Source organism: Cygnus atratus, chromosome 2 (genome assembly GCF_013377495.2).
Source record: "Cygnus atratus isolate AKBS03 ecotype Queensland, Australia chromosome 2, CAtr_DNAZoo_HiC_assembly, whole genome shotgun sequence".
NCBI lineage: Eukaryota > Metazoa > Chordata > Aves > Anseriformes > Anatidae > Cygnus > Cygnus atratus.
Genome location: NC_066363.1, coordinates 35380917 through 35402810, shown reverse-complemented (window position 1 = coordinate 35402810; position 21894 = coordinate 35380917). Strand labels below are relative to the sequence as shown.

The 21894-nt window shown below is 41.2% G+C and overlaps 1 protein-coding gene across 1 annotated transcript in view; it reads right to left on the bottom strand.

Annotated features, from left to right (window-relative positions):
• Positions 1 to 8758: 8758 nt before the first annotated feature.
• Positions 8759 to 21894, bottom strand: part of SNX10 (sorting nexin 10) — a 36355-nt gene continuing 23219 nt past the window's right edge. The window contains 6 exon segments of the mRNA XM_035556495.2: positions 8759 to 9199; positions 9646 to 9671; positions 9674 to 9860; positions 17672 to 17770; positions 18447 to 18547; positions 20556 to 20642. Of these exon segments, the coding sequence (XP_035412388.1) occupies positions 9121 to 9199; positions 9646 to 9671; positions 9674 to 9860; positions 17672 to 17770; positions 18447 to 18547; positions 20556 to 20642 (579 nt within the window). The 3' untranslated portion in view covers positions 8759 to 9120.

Here is a 21894-nt window from a genome sequence, read left to right as displayed (position 1 = left end):
CAGTACAAGTAACCCCCTTTTTTTCCAAACTGGGCATAAATCTCTGTCCCGAATGCTGCAACCTGAGGGATAATTAGGCCCAAGTTTCCAGATGCAACAGATGTCTGGGGGAGTTTGGTTTCCCAGCGCCGGAGTTCAGAGTGAAGCAAATTCCTTTCAGGTGTTTCAAGTCAAACATCAAAAACCAGGGCCCCGCCACTACCTCCTCCAAATGCTTCGTGCTGGTGGTGAGGGCGAGATTTTTTGGGAGGAGCTCAGCACTTGGTCCCTGCCGTCAGGGGAGAGGAAGGGTCCCGGCTCCTCCCTTGTCTGCAGCAGATCCCCCGGACATCCCCACACGTCACCTCACCATTCCTCAGTTTCCCCAGCTGTAAAATAGCAGATCCTGTTTATGGCACGCAAGGCTGAATTAATCCCTCATTGCAAGGGACTTTGAGAATTCAGGCAGGAAAGCTTTATCATAAACACAGAAGAATTAGTGACTTCCTATATCCAGCCATTGATATGCAGGCTGTGATGCCAAGGGGTTGCTTTGACTTCCTAACAAAATTCAAACCATCCAAAAGTCAAACTTGCTTCAGAAGTCCCTTTTCTTGTGTGATTGTGTTTGCAGCATTTTGATGGATGGACAGACAGCCACACCCCACCTCCCCTCCCAGTGCCCTCGGCCTGTACAAACAGCAAGAGCTGTGGATCTTCTACAGAGGGGAAAAAAATAAAGGAGAAGATTCATATAAACAGCACATATAAGGATTTTTTTTTTGCCTTATAATAGGAAGCCATCCTATTGCTATGTACAGTTTACTCTTCCACCAAAGAACTCTCTTGGGGCTAAGTACTGCTGTCCAAGGTGGACATGCATAGATTTGTTTTCCTGTTGGGGCACCCAAGGGGAGACATGTCAAGGGAGTGATGGTCTCCTTCAGAGGATGAGCCGAAGCAACAATATCTGGATAGACAGCCTCCCTATGCGAAATTCAGCCTTGGAGAATAGCTCTCCCGACACCTTGGGTACCTCAGTCTCATAATATGAAATAATGGAGCCTTTAAATGAACATAGGCAGCAAATACAGACACAAATGGGAACACTGGATTTTGTGGGTGAAATCCTGTCCCATGCTAAGACCTCAAAATTCCCACCAGCTGAATTAAAGCCCAGTTTCATGGTGAGAGTGGTGGGTGAAGACCAAGTTGTATGTTACCACCTGATGGCCTTCACCTCAAAGAACCGGCCGAAGCAATATCCATGGTCCACAAAACCACTGAATCTGCTCTTGGACGGGAGACACCAGCAAGTACCAAGAGAAGACCTCAGGCACAGAGTGATGCTTCCTTCCCTGGGCACCTGCCCGGCTCTCAGCCTCACACTGCCTTCATGGGGGCAAAAGCAAAAGGCCAGAATTCGGCAGTCAAAAGCAAGAAATAGTCATGTATCCATGAAAACCCAGTGCAGGGAATGAGGTGCTAAAATATCTCAGGGGGTCCAGACCCAAGTGAGAGGTGTTGTGAGGAACTCAGGGCCTCACGGTCAAGTGTTTGACATCCTCACCTGACCCAGGCTTTTAAGAGACCTTACCTACCTATGGCTGCTGGCAGAAAACCTTTTTTAGTGTGTATTGCTCACATAGAGCAATTGATCTTAGAGGTCTTTTCCAACCTAAATGGTTCTATAATTATTAACCATTATCATGCATTGAGGACTCAGGACTTAAAGTACACATAGGTACACCGAAAACATGAATTTTTAGAATAGTAGGAAACAAATCTAGAACTTCACGCACTACTGATTGTCTTTCAGAAACAGACATGCATTTTAATTGCAGTTGGAAATTACTGTTTGAAAATGTTCTTTAATTCAAAGCAGGTATTTTTCTGCTTTCAGGAAAAAAAACTAACCATAACACATTCACAAAGGCCACCTATTGGTTCAAACAAGAATATCATTTTTAATCTGAATGGCATTCAGAAGACAAGATTTTTTCAACTTCAGTGTGAGAAGCACAATGCTTTTTTTCCATTGACTTCAGCTGAACCAGCCATTGATATTTCTTAACCATTTCTACTCTGAAATTTCCATTTTGCATTTACACATAAACTGAACCAGGCCTTCTGTACTGGGATAACGTACAAAATATCCAAAGCAAAGATGGTTTTGTTCAGAAGGTGTAACTGTGGTGGGTTATTTGGTTGATAGTTTTCTGTACTCTGTTTCTGTACTCTGTTTTTACTCTGCGACTAACCATAAAAGAATAAACTTAGTGTAAGGGTCAGACTAACCACCAATCTCAGCTGATGACTGTTCTCTTACCTACAAGCAATAGAGGAGGGGAAGACGCTGCTAGTAATGAATATTAACTATTTATTTTGCAAGCACCAAAATCATGGGTGACACTGACAAGTTATACCGCCGTGGCATATTTAAAATATACCCATGGAAAGAATCAGCCAAAGCACAAACACTTATAATCACAATACCCAGATGAGTTTTAAAATGCTTTGTTTGGTTCTTTTAAACAATGCTAAGCTCGGACATACGCCAGCACGCCAGCACGTTTAATTTAGCATGGAAATTAGTTCTGCCTGATCAACATTTTAACAGGAGGATTAGAGCAAAAAGTCTGTAGCTGCTGTAGAAGCCACGTGCTTGGCCACTCCTGGTCGTGAACAAACACGCAGAGACTGGGCTGACCAAGGCCCAGCCCGGCCATCGTCTGGTGGCTGCACGCAATGAATGAGTGAGCTCGCCCTCCCGTTGGGGGACAGCGTGGCATGAGCAGGTCCCCAGCACCAAGCACTCGACCCCAAACTGTGGCTGAGTCCGATCATCCCAGCACGATGGCAGGAGACAGCACCAAGGGGCCCAGGTGAGGCTGTCCAGGGGATTTGGGCCTCACAGCCCTGCTTGCTGCTTTCTGTCCTCAGCTGGCACCTGGCACCACTGCTTTGAATGGCTGTGGTTCTCCTGCCGGTCCCCCCCCTTCCTTGTTCGTGCTTTTCCCCCCGCTGTTATCCAGAAATGACCCACAGGCGGACCTGAGTGACCACAGTGGGGTCACCGAAAAACATCGAGTCAAGAAATGACCAGAAAAGGGAAAACGCCGCGCCACCATCAAGTGGCGTCGGCCTGGGAGCAGGTACCCGTCTGCAGCAAAAACACAACGGTGCCTCCTGGAAGCCTGGGGACCGCATGCCCAGGATCAGGCTGCCAGCAGAGACCACAGCACAGAGCCCAGGCCTCACGCCAGGCCTCCCATGGGAGGATGAGAGCCCCAAATGGAGCACAGCCCCCTGCCATCGCCTCCGGCCAGCACAGGACTGCCAGCGCTCGCCCTCCTCTCCCTCCCATGCTCCGCTCCATACACAAGCACATTTCTCTTTTTCACTTTTTTTATTTATTTTCCTCCTCTTTCCCATTCCCCCTGTAATGCCGAGCAGGGCTGCTGATTACAAAAGAGGCAGCTTGACTCCAGCAATAGGTCTTCTTCACTAATCCTCACTGTCACGGAAACTCCAGCTGCTGCAGGAATAAGAGGCTCAATCCATATTTGCCAGCTCTAATATGAAATCTGTCAGGGCCCAAATTAATGAGTTCCAAATTCCTTACATCACGATAACAGGTTAAGACTGGTCAATTAATTACACAAATCCTCCCCGACTCATTGTGCGTTTTCGGGCGGGATTGTGCCTTACATAACGCGGCGACACCAGGCCCCCGACCCCCCCTGGTGCCATGGGGAGGCTCTGTCCTCCGGGAGGCCATGGGGGTGCCCAGTGCCATGTCAGCCTCCCCAGAACCGCTCCTGTCGGAATGGGACCCGACATGATGCCGTACTGTGTGTAAATAGATACGTGCATGAGTAATGAAATAGGGTATGGTGAAACACATAGGAAAAATGACATAACATTTCACAGAAATTTCACAGAATGTTAGGGAGTGGAAGGGGCCTTGAAAGATCATCTAGTCCAAGCCCCCTGCCGGAGCGGGAACAGCTAGATCGCGTCACAGAAATAATAATAAAAGTATGAAAAATAAAGCAAAATAAAATAATATAAAGTAAAATAAAATAATGTAAAATAAAGTAAAATAAGATTAAAATAAAATAAAATATAATGAAATAAAATAATAAAAAAAAATAAAATAAAATAAACCAAAATAAAATAAAATGTAAAACAAAATAATAAAAAATAATAACAAAGAGAAAGGAAAAAGGAAAGGAAAGGAAAGGAAAGGAAAGGAAAGGAAAGGAAAGGAAAGGAAAGGAAAGGAAAGGAAAGGAAAGGAAAGGAAAGGAAAGGAAAGGAAAGGAAAGGAAAGGAAAGGAAAGGAAAGGAAAAAGAAAAGAAAAGAAAAGAAAAGAAAAGGAAAAAGGAGGCAATATAAGAAAAAAGGGAAAAAGAAAAAAAGAAAAAAGAAAAAAGGGAAAAAATGAGAAAAAAGGGGAAAAAAAGGGAAAAAAAAAGAAAAAAGGGAAAAAAATAAGAAAATCCGATCAGATCGCGGCGGGGCTCAGCAGCACAGCAGCCCATGGCCCCGCGCAGCGCCGCGTTCAGGGAGCGCGCTTTGAGCGCGCGGCCCCGCCCCGCCCTTGCCGCTCCCGCTGCCCCACAGCGCCCCCTGGCGGCGCGGCGGCGCGGGGCGGGGCCCGGCGTCTCCGCCCCCTCCGTGCCCGCGCGGAGGCGCGCGCCCCCCCCCGCGGTTGCCACGGGCAGCGGTTGCCACGGGTTACGGGAGCGGGGCCGCGCTCCCTGCCTGCCCCCCCCCCCGGGGGGCCGCGGGCACACGCGTGGGGGGGGGGGGCACACGGGGACACGGGGGGGGGCGGGGCGGGGCGGAGCGCGGCGGGACCAGGTAAGGCCGGGCCGCGGGCACCGGGAAGGGGCTGGGGGGGGGCGGGGGGGGGCACGACCCGGGGTGCTGCCTGCCGGTGCCGTCCTCGTCCCCTTTTTTGGTGCGTCCCCCTTGTGTTTTTTTTTCCCTTTTTTCCATTTTTTTCCTTTTTCCTCTTTTCCTTTTTCTCCTCATTTTCCCCTTTCTCCCTTTTTTCCCCTTTTCCCATTTTTTTTTCCATTTTTTTCTTTCCCCTTTTTCCCCTTTTCTCCTCTCCCCTTTTTTCCCCTTTTATCCTTCTTTTCTCCCTTCTCCCCCTTTCTCCCTTTCCCCCCATTTTTTTCCTTTCCCCTCCCTTTCTCCCTTTTTTCCCTATTTTCTCCCTTTCCCCTTTTTTTCCTCTTTTCTCACTTTTCCCTTTTTCCTCCCTTTTATTCCCTCTTCCCCCCCCTTTTCCCATTTCCCCTCTTGTCCCTCTTCCCCTTTTTATTCCTTGCCCCCTTTTTTTACTTTTCCCTTTCTTTTTTTTTTTTTTTTTTTACTTCTCCTCTCTTTTTCCCTTTTTTCCCTTTTCCGCCTTTTTCTTCCTCCTTTTTTTCTTTTTTTTGTTCTTCCCCCCCTCCCCTTTTACGAAGCCCAGCCTGCGGTGGGCACATCTCCAAGCAGCGATGCCGGGGTCCCAGCAGGGAGGTGTTATCCTGGCCGGGAAGGTTTTATCCCTTTTATCCCAGGTGTTGAGGTTTTATCCCAGGGCAGCACCGAGCAGCCGGAGCAGCAGAGAGGAGCTCAAGGAGCCGAGAGGTCTGTCTGGCCCGAGCCGTGCCCCGGCTCTGCCCTCCTCTCTTCCCTCGAGCACTGGGGCCTTCCTCAGAGAGAACCAGCTTGGGACTGGAAATCCTCATTTACGTTTGGGGCAGCACTGTAAAATCCAACGGGGAAAAACCCTCTGCAGTGACACCTCCACTGATCCTGATCCTTCAGCTACAAGGAAACACGCACGGCTTTATTCCAGTCACCGCCGAACACAGTGGCTGTATCTATATCCTATATTTTGACACGTCACAAATGCTGTGTACCTCTATCATTTAAATATCATACCGAAAATAACTGCAACATATCACATGTCAAAAAAAAAAAAAAAACGAACCTCAGGCACAAAGCATTGCAGTGTTACAAAGTAGGATTTAAGAGTATAAACTTTCTTAATGCTTACAAAACTGCACCCTTCTTTAAATTAGGATTTTCTTTCCCTAGGACAGTTTCACATCTTCCTAGAGAGCATATTTCATGACCCCATATAAGTAACAGGTTGCTTAATACTAGCTCATAATATCCTGAAGTTACACGTTACACAATTTGATAGTATAGATGACTGGAGTTATTTTTATTTTACCAAAAAAAAAAAAAAGGGGCAACCAAAAGCAACTTACTACGTATGTGCACATCACAAAAACAGTTGACGAGTAATTATACAGGGTAAGTTATAAAGTGAATAGGATATTTGATAGAGGGAAAAAAATAAGGAAACCTTAGTGGCAGGTTTAAACACAGGATAAAAATGGTTACATGATTTAATTAATTAAAAACTTTCAAGAAATCATCCCATAAAATGAGAATATAACATCTACACAGAGATAAAGCGCAGCGTTTGAGTGCAATTACTTGAGTACAGAATTATTGCCATTAGGTGAAATTGGCAACAGCAATGAGATGAAACTAGCAAACCAGAGCTTAGCCTGTTTGAAAAACTAGCAGGAAATAGTATTATTCACAACTAAGGAGTAAGAATCAAAATACCACTGCCGTTTTTCTAAAATCAAAGCACATGATGGTGTTGAAAAATCACCACATCACTCAAGTCACAAAAGACACTGAATGTTTTATATTTAAATATAAATTTATAATGCATTTAAATGTTCCCAATTAAGATGTCCTAAAGAATTTACATGTCCTTACATGTAGTTAATGCAAAAAGAAATACTAGAACATAGAATGCTTTTCCTTCCCCTTTAAAAGGAAAAATTCCAGTACTACTAGCTATACAAACAACATTCAAAAGATAAATGTTTAAACAAATTTATGTCAAAGGCAGGAAGAAAGTTCTGCTACAGTACTCTCGTTTTTGAACGGTGACAAAGGAAATAACAGAATAACAACAGAGCTATTAGAAAACAAATATTTATTTCAGAAACATCTCCATTTGGAAAACACGTGCCAGCATACAAACACAGATCAGCTCCTAGAATGGCAAAAAAAATAGCCACAAAGGCTGGCCAGTCCTTGCGTTTCTGCAACGTGTGTCAGATACTGAGGACATGGTAGCAGGGCAGAATTGTAAAGTGCATTGTTTAATTCAATCTTTTAAAACAAAATAATTAAAAATTAAAAATAATAATAATAATAATAATAAACCACTACCCTACCCAAGTCCTGTGTTAAATAAAAGCATTAATATATTTCTCAGATACGATTCCAGGTTTTGGTTTTTATATTTTCCCCATCTTTTAAATAAATTTTCTAAACGATTTTTTCTAGTAATTTACCACCTTAAAAAAAATAATTGAGCAATCAAACCATCTCCATGTGGCAGTAATAGCAATTTTTAAGCTACTTTTAGTGATAACTTGTTGCTTTAATTAAATGTTATCACTTTTGCATTAAAATAGCTTTGCTGCTAACTTGCACACAAGCTGAGATGGTGAATAGATACATTTGTGCAATTCAATAAGACTAAGCAAAAGGAAACGGGTATTTATCTTATGAAAGTGCTACCATCAACAGAAAACAGTGGCTTAAAGCAGTTACCTAAGAGTTGTTATCCTCAGGCTATTAAAACATGTTTCTAAAATTACACAAATTCCCAGCTGGATGCTTTAAAAAACCATGCTCACACATGCCTATGCTACCCTTTATTAGGTGGCCATTTATTAATCTATTGTTGTTGTAATTCACGGGCTTAAAACGCTCCTTCTTTGAAAGTATCCACAGATTTCTTAAAAATGTACGTATTTCCATTTTTAGGCCGGGTGCTGAAGTATATGGGAGCTGCGCTGGGGCAATTGGACCCCCTAGCTCTTTTTAATAGCAGTTAAATGTCAAATATAAATACAACACCACGGCGAAACATACTCCTTTGACAGAGCCTGGGACAAGACACTGCGCAGCTGCTGTTAACAATAAAGAACAAAACTGACGTTTAATCAAAATAAGCGTTGGTGGTTACGACGTTGTGCTCAAGTCTGCCTTTTGTTTGTGGGGGGGAAAAAAAAAGTCAGTATCGCAATGCGCTAACTACAGCGACAATGAAAGCAGCAGCTCCAGTTATTCCCAAGGACTGGAGGCCCACGTTTGTGCAGCACGTTACAGCTGCGTGATGATCATCATCTCGGGGTGGCAGATATCCTCCATTTAAGCTGCCGAACTAAAACATCCCTCCTGACATCTTCATGGAGGTGCCTGAAGTTAAAACACGTTGGGCGGAATCCTGGCCCTCGTGCAGCCAGTGGAAAATTCAGCCGCTGGTCTTAATTAATGGACTTCATCCAAGATTTTTCACTGGGAATGAGTATCCATAATTTCCCTGGGAATTGAGAATCTTCAGCAACCCCCGAAATGATGTCATTTTTATTAACATTTCCAACTTCTAAGCAACCGTACTCAAGAATTTTGGCCTTCAGTTCTCATACGCAATAAAACTAGGCTTTCCATAAACATTACAGAAAGACCAGAGGAAGATATATTTATATCTTGAATTGTCAGCAGCATATAGTTTGTACAAATGTTGTTTTGCTGATGTTGCTGAGCTACTTGAAAAAGTTAATACCTTGTGGGGTATGTAATTTCATCACCAATGTCAAATGACTTCTAAAGATGAAACTTCTCTGTTGCAAATTACAAAAAGATGCTTTGAATATATTTGATATGACCAACTTTCAAGCTGAGGAATTAAGTTATCTTTATTTTTCCAGATCTAAGACATGCACTCACTACGAGAAATATTTTCACAGCCATGCCAGTCAATGGAACATGACTGACCCAATATTGAGATTTTAACAGTTACAGAAAACTAAATGTAATAGGTAACATGTAGACCTGAATCGACGCATATAATAAATCAAAGGAATAACATCAAGGTCTGTTTGGAAAATTCTGTAAGGACATGTGGTTGTATTGGCAACGAGTCCTTTAGGTACGTGTTACTAGCAAGTTGCATTTACGTGGTATACTTAACTAGGAAATACATCAGAAACTACTCTGTGCTGTCCTTGGGATAGGAATACAGAAATGATTTTTCATGATTCTTCAGAAGCTGGGCTTGCTTTACATCCACAAGAAATGCTGTCATCACTAGGTCCAAGCCTGGAGGATGAACTGCAGAAAAGGGGAGAGGGGAAAAAAAAAAAAAAAAAAAAGAAAAAAAAAGGAGGAAATTGGTTTTCACAACACACTCAAAGCCTGAGTAACAGAGGAGAACTTTAATTATCTCCAGTCACAAAGAGAGACAGGAAATTTGGACTTTTAATTAGCCATTTGGAGTGCAGTTGGATATTTTTTTTAGCAAGATAATTTAAACGCGAATAATTCAAGTCTGACTAAATGAAATTCACATAATCAGAATGCAGATAATTGAATTTCTACTGCATTCATTAATTCAGTGTGGAGGTGTGTGTGAAGACTTCTATGATGAGCTGTCACAGCTCAATAAAATCTCAGTCAATTAATTTTTTCATTATCTTAGTATTACATCAACAAAAAAGTGAAGCATGCGCATGTGTATGTATATATAATCTCAGAAAGTAAGGAAATACAGAAATCACCTCTCCGAATCAGAGTCTGCATTGTTTTTTCCTTTTTTCTCTCTTCATCTTCTATAGGAAAACGTCTGTTCAAAGAGGCAAACTTATGAATCGCATCAGCGACAGAATATTTGGTTTGTCCAGATACACAAGCTTCCATATCTTCTGGACTTAGCTGAGTCTGTAGGAAGAGGTGAAGCCTACTGTCTGAAAGCAATAATGCATTTTGTACAATCCTGGAAAAAAGAAAAAGAAAAGCGAAATGTTTTTATAGAGATACACACACGCATTCTGAAACGTTTTACCAGAACAAATTCTAAATGATGTCCTGCTTTTAAGTTTTTATATGAACCCTAAATCAGTTACAGAAGGTAATGAACATATTAAAATGATTAGGTGTGTGTTACTTACTTACTACATTATTTGGAGTTTTAGGTGAGTAAAAACACGAGGCTAATAGTTAAGCACATCTGCTACAAGAATAACTTCAAGGACATTTCTCCCATTTAACCATCTGTTATTACCACATGGATCAATTAATGATTTTTAGGCAGTTGGAGGTATATACTCTTATGAAAATTTGCTCTCTGATTGATAACTGTCTATATACATTTTTAAATGGCTAAGCTTTTCTTTTTTCTTTGGAGGGGGAAAGAAATGTGTACAGAGACAGAGGACTTAAGACACACTCAATGCCAGGACTTTGAAATGCCTGTAAGCAATAGGGCTGACACTCGCCAAAATCTGTTTACACTTTTACAGATACGTATGTTTAAGCTAGAGTGAAAATGCTGGTACTGAACAATATTTTAAATGCATCTATAAACTGTTTTCAGGGAACCTTAAATACTATTTCATTCTAGCTATGCTTTTCAAAAGCCCGTTTTTATATTTGGCATATATATATTCCAAGTCAAGACTTCAAATACATTTAGCACAGAGCATTTACTTACATACAGTATGAGTAAAGGAAGTACAACACATTCCAGTAACACAGAAAGTTGTAGAGGTACTTTTACAAGGAGTGAGAACTGCAGATTATTATCACTATTTTGAAAAAAAAAAATGCAACCTTCCTGCAGCATTTATCTACAGAAGGAATTCTTCAACACATATATCCTAGAATATATAACAAGAGACTTTTTGTTTACGTGTACATGTAATTTTTTTTTATTCATATGACTGAAGTCATCGGAGCCTATGACCATGCCAAATAATGCTCCATGAAAATTACTTAAATATCTTTAAGCAAACCATAACTATTAAAGTCATTATGTACCTATTTCTACCCACTTAGGTTACAAGTAGTTACCCAAGAAGTCATCACACCATGCAACAGGAAACAAGAAATGACATTAATGCAAGAAGTAGTAAAAGCAGTAAGAAATTGTGCATTTGATAGGTACTCCAACTAAAACGAAATGTATAAGTGATTAGTTCCTTCTATCAAACAAAATTAATGATGTGCTTGGACTGTAACATTTTAAAATACAAATACATTCTGAAATCCATGCTCTAAAGTAGCCAACATTACAACAACATTTAATTAATATACTAAAAAATGTCTGGCTTTATCTAAGCCTATAAAATTCTGTCAAATCAAAATAAATAATAAGAGATATCTAACTGAAAACGTAGGATATTTCTGTACTTGCATATTTCATTTGCCTAAGAAAACACACACACACTCCCAACCACATAATTCAAACTTTGTTATCTTCCAATGAGGAAATATCTCCAATGAGTCTAATGATCTACCAGGTGTGTATAAAATTCAGTCTCAGAAGGACCAGATTTTGCTAAAACTCAAACACATTTTCATACCTCCATAGTCTTTTTAATCCTATATAAAGTCTTGCAATTTTACTTAAAAATAAATATAGCAAATAGAGTATACCTCTGTGAAATCAATGCATGCAGTGTTTAAATACACTGAAAAACTTAGCAGTCAAAGAAGCAACCAAACGCTGAGTAAAAATGATCCAAAGCACAGAATTTACAAGTCTACACACCTTGACAGCAACAGCCTCATGAACAGTTTGAAAAGTCATCATTCACTGGCCACTAAAAGAGGATCTCAGCCTTGACTCTTGATAAACACAAATTCCGAAAGACGACAAACATTGCGACAAAAAGTAAAAGACAAAATATCATCCCACACAATAAATCCATGCTTATAGTTTATACACTTGGAGGAGTAAGTTTTCTCCTCCCTCTCTTCCTCCTCTTAAAAACAAAAAAAAGTATAAAAAAAATAACATCTTGGAGCTTACTCTGGAGTAACTATGAGTTACTAGTTTTCCCAGGCTTGGGAGCACAATGAGGGGATGCACATTGCTGCAATTCTAACATTTGCGTGTCTAATACAAAGTAGCACGGCAAAAGCCAAGATATTAAATTCTGCCCATGGCATTCAGTTTCACAGATTTTCCTCTTCCTCTACCTTCAAAAGTTTCCTGCCAACCAGCAAAAACACGAGTAACTAACTGCTCATGAGATTACACTACACTTACAGCTTTGTTGCTGCTTGAAATGTATTTTATTTTCTTTATAAAATAATGGGTAATCTTTAAAATTGATTTTAGATGGTTTGAGGCATTACACCAGAGAAGTAATGAGCGCTAATGTCAATGATATTGGACACAAATTCATTTTAGCTTTATTTCATGTCCAGTACAATTCTGCTAAGCCTTGAACTGCTAAAGCCCTGTTATTAACTCAGCGGTAACCTAACACAGGGAACAGCAAACAAAAGTGATAAGAGTACAGACTGATCAGGACCTCAAGGCTACCGTCCTTTTTCTGCAGCTATAATTCAATTTCCAATTTTACTTTACATTGGACTCATTATTTCACAGTCATTTTCTTTTCTGCTTCACAGTGCCATCTGGAGGTGGAATGAGTGAAGGGAAACCAAGGGGAAGAAATAGAAATGTGGGTAAAGCTAATCCCACATCTACATTTGGGGGCGGACTGTAGGACACCAAAACAAGCAATTCGTTTAAAACCCTCCTGCAAGCAAATATACCAACACCTTTCACCCAGTCATATACCCTTGAAACATTTCTTCCTTCTTTTAATTAAAAAATAACTTCTGCTTTCCCCCCTCACCTGAACCAACAGGTTAGATCGCTTTTTAATTGCATCCTACAAGCAATCAAAATGAAAAATAAATGCTGTGCTATCCCTAAGCATTACATTTTCCTGTTGGAAATGCTCCCATTGCAAGGAAACAACCACACGTTTGTCACCAGATGTTGTAGTAGCATTAAGTGCTGGTACAGCAGTTGCCCTTAAGGGCCTTCACTGTCCTGGGGACACGTTGTGTGAGCTGTTGGGAAAAACAGATTTGGCTCCAAGGCCTTCAAAATCAAAATTTCAGAATGCAACATACAAATGAGAAAGGCAGGAGAAAAGGTCGAACACCCTGATGTTCATACTCAGATGCGCGTGTGTGTGGTTTGAATGCAACCAGTAGCACTCGCAGTGTTTCTCGAGCAGTTTTATTGCAGCGAGTGTCAATGCCGAGCTGCAGTTACAGTGATGTGAGTCAGTTCTCTCCGCAGTCGTGCTAATGCAAGAGTCATGGCTCACTGTGCTAATTCCTATAAACTGACTGGACGCGTTCAAGAGAACAACAGACTTTCTATGCATGCCTAGAATAAGAATGCAAGGCTAAATCCTGCAAGTCTTTATCACATCAGTAGTCATTACTTGTCAGAGATCTCACTCCTCTCTGCCAGATTGCTCACATGCATAATGACTGCTTATGTGATTAAGGGGGCTGCAGGATAAGGCTCTACATTTGAATTAGAGATAATAAAATCATTTTTTATTCGTGGCCATGCGAATCTTTGTTTGTAAGCTTTCAGTAAATGCCCGTGATCTCTAGACCTTTAAAGAAGAAGGGCAGAAAATGCAACTTTCCAACCCGAAGAAATAAGGTCATTTTTGAGGAAACACCGGGTAGTATATGAGGAGCATTTCTCTCTCCCCATGTTACAGCAGAGCATTTACGAAAGACAAAACATGTGCTTTGTCTTATTTGGACAGGGTCCAAAATCTGGTTTTCTTCAACATGATTTTATTAGGTATATTATACACTGTTCTGCTGGAGGAGAGCAACATATGGCCGAACAGTACAACTTAATCCTAACTAAAGATTTCCTGTATCTACTGTAACCTAATACAATGACAGATGCACACTTGTATGTGTGTGGAAGGTTAACACTCCGATTTTGTTTTCAACAAATTTACTCTGCCCATTTACATCATATCATGAGGGAAAGGGGAAAGTAAAACTTGAGAGACAACAGATCACAGCCTGGGCTGTGGTGCCCTCTATCGAACATCCGCTCAGCCTCTCGCAGCGAGCACAGGGCTCCACAGCCCACAGCAAACAAAGCTTCATTTCCTCCTTTTAAAAAGCCTACTGCGTCTCATTCATTTTTTATAACAGAGGAAATGTTACTGATAGCAAGCAACTGTGAAGCAACTGTTTAGGATCTGATAATGAATACATTTAGGAATTAACCGACACATGCCTGCAAAGCACTATTCACTGCAGTGGATTTGCTTCCCTCGCCAGAGAGGAAATAGTTTCAAGGTTTTGCTCAGAACAGCTCCACTGGAAAAAGGCAGCCACCATCCACTGGAGGAAATCCTACCTGCCCCATGGCCACCAGTGCTGCTGCCTGTTCTGCGCTGAGAAAGGAGCCTCTGAGGCCCTGGCAGGCTGGGATCCACCCTCTTTGGACCCTGTCTCCCACTTTCCATATCTGCCTGTCCCCGTGGGGACTTCTCAACCCCTACACCAGCTTGTGCTTGCAGGACCACAGGAAATCTAAATCCCAAAGTTACACCTGTGCAGCTAAACAGGGATGAATGCAGAAGGGATCTTACAGAACCCAGTATTATAAGGTAGTGTTTTAATTTGACCTCCAATTTAAGAATAAGCTTTTCCAGTGAATCTACAGACATCCTCAAATCCCTGAGGATACCTACCAGAAAAAAAAAAAACATACATCATTTTCCTTATTCTTACAAAGTAATTCATAATTGAAAATGGGCTGGCTGGCTTCCGTTAATGCAAATGGGCTTTTGAAATATTAAATTATGCCCAGACTAGAAGTAAGCCTTACAGCTCTTCATCATTCAGAGATAATAACCTATGAGACAAGCAGGTCCTACCCTGTATTTGTGTGGTAAAGCCAAATCAAAACGCGAAACCCACTTCCAGACTTCACCAAACTCTAAGGCTTCAGTTTAGTTTCCAGCTTTTGGCATGCTCAGCATGAAGAAGCTACAAAAAGGCCCTTTCTAAGTGCCTCACCATGCTGCCTAGTTCCATAGTGGCATGTGAAGGAGGACAGGAGAACTCTATAGCTGCCTACATACAGGTGATGCGAAGGTGCTCCCAGGGTCACAGACAGGAATTGACTCCTCTGGCACGTGGCTACCGTCCTGGCAGAGGCTGCAGCAACCTTCTCACACTCAGCAATGGGCAGAAACAGAAATGGTTTAAAATCTGAACTCCACTGTCGGGTATGGCTCGGATCCTGATGCTCTCAGAATGTACTGAATATAGCTTGGGTTCCTGTATCACCTTGACAGATACACATAGGTTAGGATCCAATTTCTTCCCTCTGTCACAAAGAAATATCAGCAAGGGCTGAGAGCTTGTGCACGATGACTGCTGCCATTGCTGGGGGGAATGAGGCACTCAGCTTTGTGGTTCTGAGTGACACCACGCAACACAACTGTGTCCTGGCTCCTTTCCCACTCCCTTCCCAACATACCAGGGATGTCCTCCCTTCCCTTGTCGCTGCCACACTAGAGAACTTGTAGCATCCTGACCCTGGCCTTATGTAAAATCAACTCTGTCAATATATATATATATATATATATATATATATATATATATATTACTCTGCCTTTGCATAAACTATATATATACACAACTCTATACATAAACTGCCAATATGTAAAGGCAGAAGAACTGGAATGGTGTCAGCAGTACTAGCTGGAGCAAGTCCAAAATCAGCAGTGATCACATGCAAGATTTAAAGATATTGCAATCGTCAACGAGTTCCACAAGAGAAAGAAATCATAACCTTTGGTTGAGACTTATTAAAAAAAAAAAAAAAAGAATAAAAAAAGAAAAAAGCATCATGGCAGTCTAGTTCAGCCAATAAAAACATGCCTTCTATAAATAGCAGTACATCTGACATGCCAGCCAGCAGAGGGCAATGGTACGGCACGTAATTTGCCAAGCCAATTCATCACAACACAACTGTATCTCTGCAAATTCCTTCCAACTATTCCCCCGGGCTGAGAGAAAAGCCAACACCTTTCTAAATGGCATCCAAGTTCAAACATTTAAATCATCTCCTTACAACAGAGATGCCTCTTTTCTCACTCCTGCACTAACGGCAGCAAGGTAAAACGCTCAACACGCTGTCATTTTCTTCTGTCAATACCCATTTAAGACACAGACATCCACAAAATTGGACAGTGATCATCTGTTTTTAGAGAATCTACCTCTGCGCTTTGCCTTCTGAAGCACTGACAGCAGCTGTAAATATTTCTGATGCTGCAATATTGTACCGTGTTAACAGATGAGCCTCTTCGCTATTTTAAAATGTGAGTGATTTTGAAAACGCACTGCTCCGTGGGGCAGCACACCTAAGGCTGTGTAAGCACAGTTTAGAATTGCTTAGACACAGGGACCTGAACTACCATACTCTAGCTGACCATTAGTACAAACACCCCTAGAAGCACAGTCACTATTTCTCTGTTTTTCTCTCGTGAGGTGAAGAAAAATAACTCTAATCCTTTTCTCCTTTCCTTTCCTCATCTTACATGCCCTCAACCAGTATGTAGTGACCACCCTTTTGGCACAGATCCTGTATATAACTGTACACAGAAACATTCCTGCAGCTCCTGCAATGGCTAGCTCCTCCTGCCTTCAGTTATTTAGCCTAACATACATACCTTAGGACCAATCATTTCTTGTCTGTTATGGAAACCTGTAATTATAACATACTGAGTGGAAAAACAGTGGGTCCAGTATTCTTCTGCCCCCCTGACCACAAGGCCTAAAACCTACTAAAATGATTATTTTTTCCTTTGCTTACGCAGTTTTGATTCATGGAAACACTGATAATAAAAGAAGATGAATGTCTCTGTTCTGTTTTACCATGCCCTTAACCCAAACAGTGGCTAAAGACAACCTCCAAACTCGCTCACAGTTCCTGCCATAGCAACCCTGAACAGATCTGCACTCATAGCAGCAGTGGCAGGATATTAAGAGAATGGCAGAGAAAGCAGAAGATTACACTGACAGGGTCCCTGCCACTGCAGATGGTAAGGAGGTTACAGCATTGCAGTACTGAAACTAACACAGTGCCTCCTTGTAACTCAAGTCAGAGGCTAGCTAAGATTGCACTGCTCCTTTACACTACCCCTTTACATAACCGCACAGATGAATGATCTTATACAGACTGCAGCTGTAGAGAAAATTATCACAGCTGCTAGAGCTTGTTTATGTCAGTGGGGCTGGTAAACACAGTAACTGGCATTATAGGAAATATATGTGTTAGGAGATCTCACTGTAGAATTTTCCCAAGCCCCCAGTGTTTTAGCACACAGAGACGTTCACTTTCCATGAATATAAAGATGGAAAGAAGTCTATTTATTTTATAAGAACATCTAGCTCTTTCTTGGAAGCTATAAATAGACATCGCTATGAAAGACCTTTCAACCTTAGTACTGAATCACAATGCAACATAAATCCAAAGCAATTAATTTTAATCAGTCAATGAAACACAATGGAAAAGCCCAAGTTGAGGTTTCCTTGCAACCAGCAGAGCTGAAGGCACGTATGTGAAATATGACTTTGTGCAAATAAAGCAAAAAATAAAACCAAATGAGTTGCATATCTAGATGACCACAAGGTGGCTCTCACGCACCGGAGATGAGTTATGTTCAATCAGAAAATTGATGACATCATAAAAATGCCAACATCTCTATGATAAGCTGTACTTACTTTTCCAGGAATTCTTGCAGACCCTGCCGACGATGGTCCACGTGATGCGGATTGTTCATATTGAAAAACGGAGATTTAGATGGCAGTTCGGGCAACTGTCTTTATAAACAACAAGCAAACACACAGTTAAAACCAAACCTGAAACAGTGGAGAAAAATGCTGCAAGAAAATGCCAACCCCAAGCATTTGAAATTCATGAGCCAGGTTCTAGAAGCTCATGAAACTGAACTGGAGAATGCACGGCTGAGAAACTGGAGGGCTTCTGACACACCTCGAGAGGAAAAATAACTTTTTCTGGTCCAGCTGTTAGGCCTGCAGGTGTGGCTGGCTAGGTCACTTACGGCCTTTGGAGAACCTAAGCACATCCTAAAGCACACAGAGGAGGTACACCTGTGCTGTTGTTACCAGTCAGTTTAAGCAGAAAAACCTCAGCTCAACACGGCCTAGTAGCCTGCCTTGGCCAGATTGTCCCTTCTGCTACCTGTATGTAGCAAAAGGAAACACAGCTCAGATCTGTTAGAAATTAGACTGGGGCTCACCAAATAAAGGCCATCAGTACAAATCACTTTTTCTGGATTTAAAGCACAGAAAATGCCTTGTAAGGAATAAACTTGTATGAGTGCAAGGGTGCACTTCTAGAAAGCATCCTGCATTCGTACTTCTCATTTTTACAGTTCTCAGAAGTAAGATAAAACAACGCTCCTCTTCCACATCTTACTGACAGATTATTTTGTAGATATCTAATGAAACAAACCAATCATAAAAAGTTGCTCACATGAGCACAGCATTGCTCTGAAGCCTCTGCCGAAGCCAAACAAATTCTCGAAAGCGTCGCCTGACACAGGATGTTTTCCTTGTAAAGCACATACTGTTTGTCTGTTGAGAAATTAAAAAAGAAAAAATTACTTGTAAAGCAGATTAACCCGACATGCAGGCATGATATCAAAAATAATCTGAGATTCTAAGCCTCGACACACCAATGGAAAGCCTGATAATTAATTCAGTTTAGGTTAAGGACTATGGTTTATCTCGGACAGTACTGATGACAGTTTCTATAGTTTCTCAGTGAAATATATTCATCTTTTTTTTTTTTCCTTTTTAAAGGAAGAGATCAGGATAATGGCACAACTTGCAGTAACGAGAAAAAAAATCTCAGAAAGAAAAATTTTAGCAGACAATGCCAAACTTTGCTAGGAAAAAAAAAATATATATTTAGTTTTCTAGTTAAAATCCTGCGAACAGCTGTTCTGACAGTGTGCAATCCACCTTAAATCAAAGGAACTGACATAACTCCTTTCTGCAAGCAGCAGCATTTGGAAACTTTCCCACAGAACACTACTACTCCACTAGAAAACGCCAATTCATCAAAAGAGAAACAATTCATGGAAATGAGATGCTTTTTCCAACTTTTCTGAAGGAGCATACATTTAAGTGAAACCCAGCCTCCCAGACAGGACTCCATTATAAAATTGCCTGCAGTCCAGCCAGCCCTCAATAGCCTGCCAGGAGCCACGGCTCTTACACAGGCACATAATGCAGATTGTGCAGGGCCCAAAGGTGCCAGCTTTCTAGAATAGATCCTGGCTACCTCACAGCTTAAGAAACCAAATACTCCAGGGGCTGGGCAGAAGGGGTATCCAGCTGTTCTAAGAATCTGGCAGATGCAAGACTTCAAATACAGCTAGTAACCTGGGAGTTAGGACTGACATAGACTTGGTCTCTGAAAGTCCCAACGATGTTCTGGTAGACGTTGCCTGTCAGCTTCTGAGATGCCCAGCACTGAGTCACATAACAGTATGTCTAAGTGACTTCACCCCGACTTAGCAGTTGCTGAGAAAGATGGTAATACACTTCTATTGAGAAACACCAATGTCCACCCCACCCATCACCAAATCTACAGAATGTCTCTTTAGCAGAAGTCAAAAATATAATTGCTTTTATATCAGTACTTATACCACACTGCAGAAGTTTAACAGCTGATTGCCGCACAGGGTGAAAGTACTTGTCTTGATAGATATTGAACAAGCAATCGTTTAACTGTTTGCTCACATTACACTAAGTGTTTAGCTTTCCCACACAGAAGGGAAATGCTCTCTGCCCTGTGCCAAACCATCAACTATGCAACTTGGTGCTCTCAAACACCTCGCTGGATAGCTGATGCACTTCAGAAAATTTATTTACATTGTAGTTAAAAACCCTGGATCTAGATTTAGGAAATTAGGATAATTCCTTCCATATATCATCCACCAAATAAGAACAATCAGCAAAATAAAATGATGTACAGGACAGATTTAAGACACAAAAAAAAACCATGACTCTAAGTGCACTCCCATTAACTAGACTACGATTATGAACCTGAATGTACTTACTTGACATATACCATCACCACTAAGGTGGTATAATATGAATATCAAGGTATGATGAAAACAAACAGATTGGAGCACCAAGTAACTTGGCAAATAGAAGAGTTGAGGAGAATTTAAAGTAACAATAACCAGATACTTACCTGAAAACAAAGTTGTTTTCAATGTGAACACCTGAACATCAAAATTCTTTTATAACAGTAAGATATCACTGACCGTGACAGTCTTCTAGTTGATAAGTAAAGCTAAGAATAGCGTCTGTTGCAATACACAGTGGAATGCAAGTGTGAATGCAACACCAGGTCCTACTCCCAGCTCTTTTATAGACTTTTCTGCATGGTCTTTCTGGCCACTCTACCCTTACCTGTTCCACTGCATCTCAGCTGTTAAAAGGAGAATAATAACCTGCAGTCTCCCATAAGCGTTGTAAAGAAATTCCATTAATACCCGAAGCGAGCCCCAGCTCAGACAGAAACAGCAGTATGAGTCCAAATAATCTCTAGCGATGTTTTTATACTCACGTGAATAAATATCTCGTAGTCTATGTAAGAATGCCATGAGTCTTCTTTCTGTGTCCTGGGGTCTCGCACCAAGACAGTAACAAATTCCTGCAAGCGCATAATAAAAATCAAGCAATTAATTTCAGAAGACAAAGGGAGCCTGAAAGACTCTCTTGATTGCTCTGCTGTTCCACAAACTACTGTGCTCAGATTAAAAGCTGAACTGCTGTTCTATTGAATTTTGCAAGCCTATAAAAGGAGAAGCAAAAAGCAATGAATCATCTGAGCTATACCACATGCCCAGGAAATTCCTTGCCAAACTGCTAGCTGAAAAGGAATATTTCAGATTAAGTAATACTGTGAAGTTATATACATGCTTCATGTGTGGGAGAGTTGGTTATCTTGGTAACTACAAACAAAAAAACCCACCCTTGTATTCAGCATTCACATAGCCTTTTATTTGACCCTAAATTTCTTCTGTCATTTTATCTACCTTCTTTTAAAATCAAGTATTTATACCCATCGATTTCAGGGATCTGAGGTAAGTGCTCAGTACCTCCACAAGGGGCTGAAGCCCTGCTTTTGTCCTGAACTTAAAATTTCTTACTCCAGCCCACTAGAAAAGTATGGTATTCTCCATTTTCAGGGGGACAATATAGAATATTTATCCTAGATGTTGTCATATCTAGCCTATTTCCTTATAAATCATATGTTTACACAACAACCTAGAGCATTCCCAAACAACTTAAGAGTGATCCCAAAGGAGTGAGAGAGGCCTGTGGGTATTACTGGAACATAATTAGGCATCATTAATAGTAATTGGGAGCAGCTGAAGAATCACACGCCTCTGCGTATCATCAGCTAATAACAACGTGATACCCTGTATCAAAAACAAAGACGGTAAACCTGTGTGTTCATACTAAGATGGAAAAGGTTTCTTTAAAATACGAAGGTTGGAAGTGTCTCTAACTACCTGTTATTTCCACAGGAAAAGAAGAGGCTGCCCAAATTCAATTGTCTAAATAAGTGATTACCCCAAAGAGCTAAGCCAACCACTTAAATAATGACTTAAAGAAAAGCATATCATTTTAAGCTGTAGATATATTTTTCCTAAGAGGAAGGCACTGTGCTCCAAATCCAAGTACAGGAGTCGACTACAGGACAAAGGACAACGTTTCTGACAAATAACGTGCTTTTTTAGCAGCTCTCTTTTCATGAATGAAGAAATCTTAAATTTGAAAGCTCTCAAAATGTGTCTCCTTGCCCAAACCACGGATGTCAGAAATAAAACCTTTACCCTTCAGCTAGGTCCCCTCCACCCTCTCTCCCCACCATGCACAGCACCAGCAGCAAACATGGA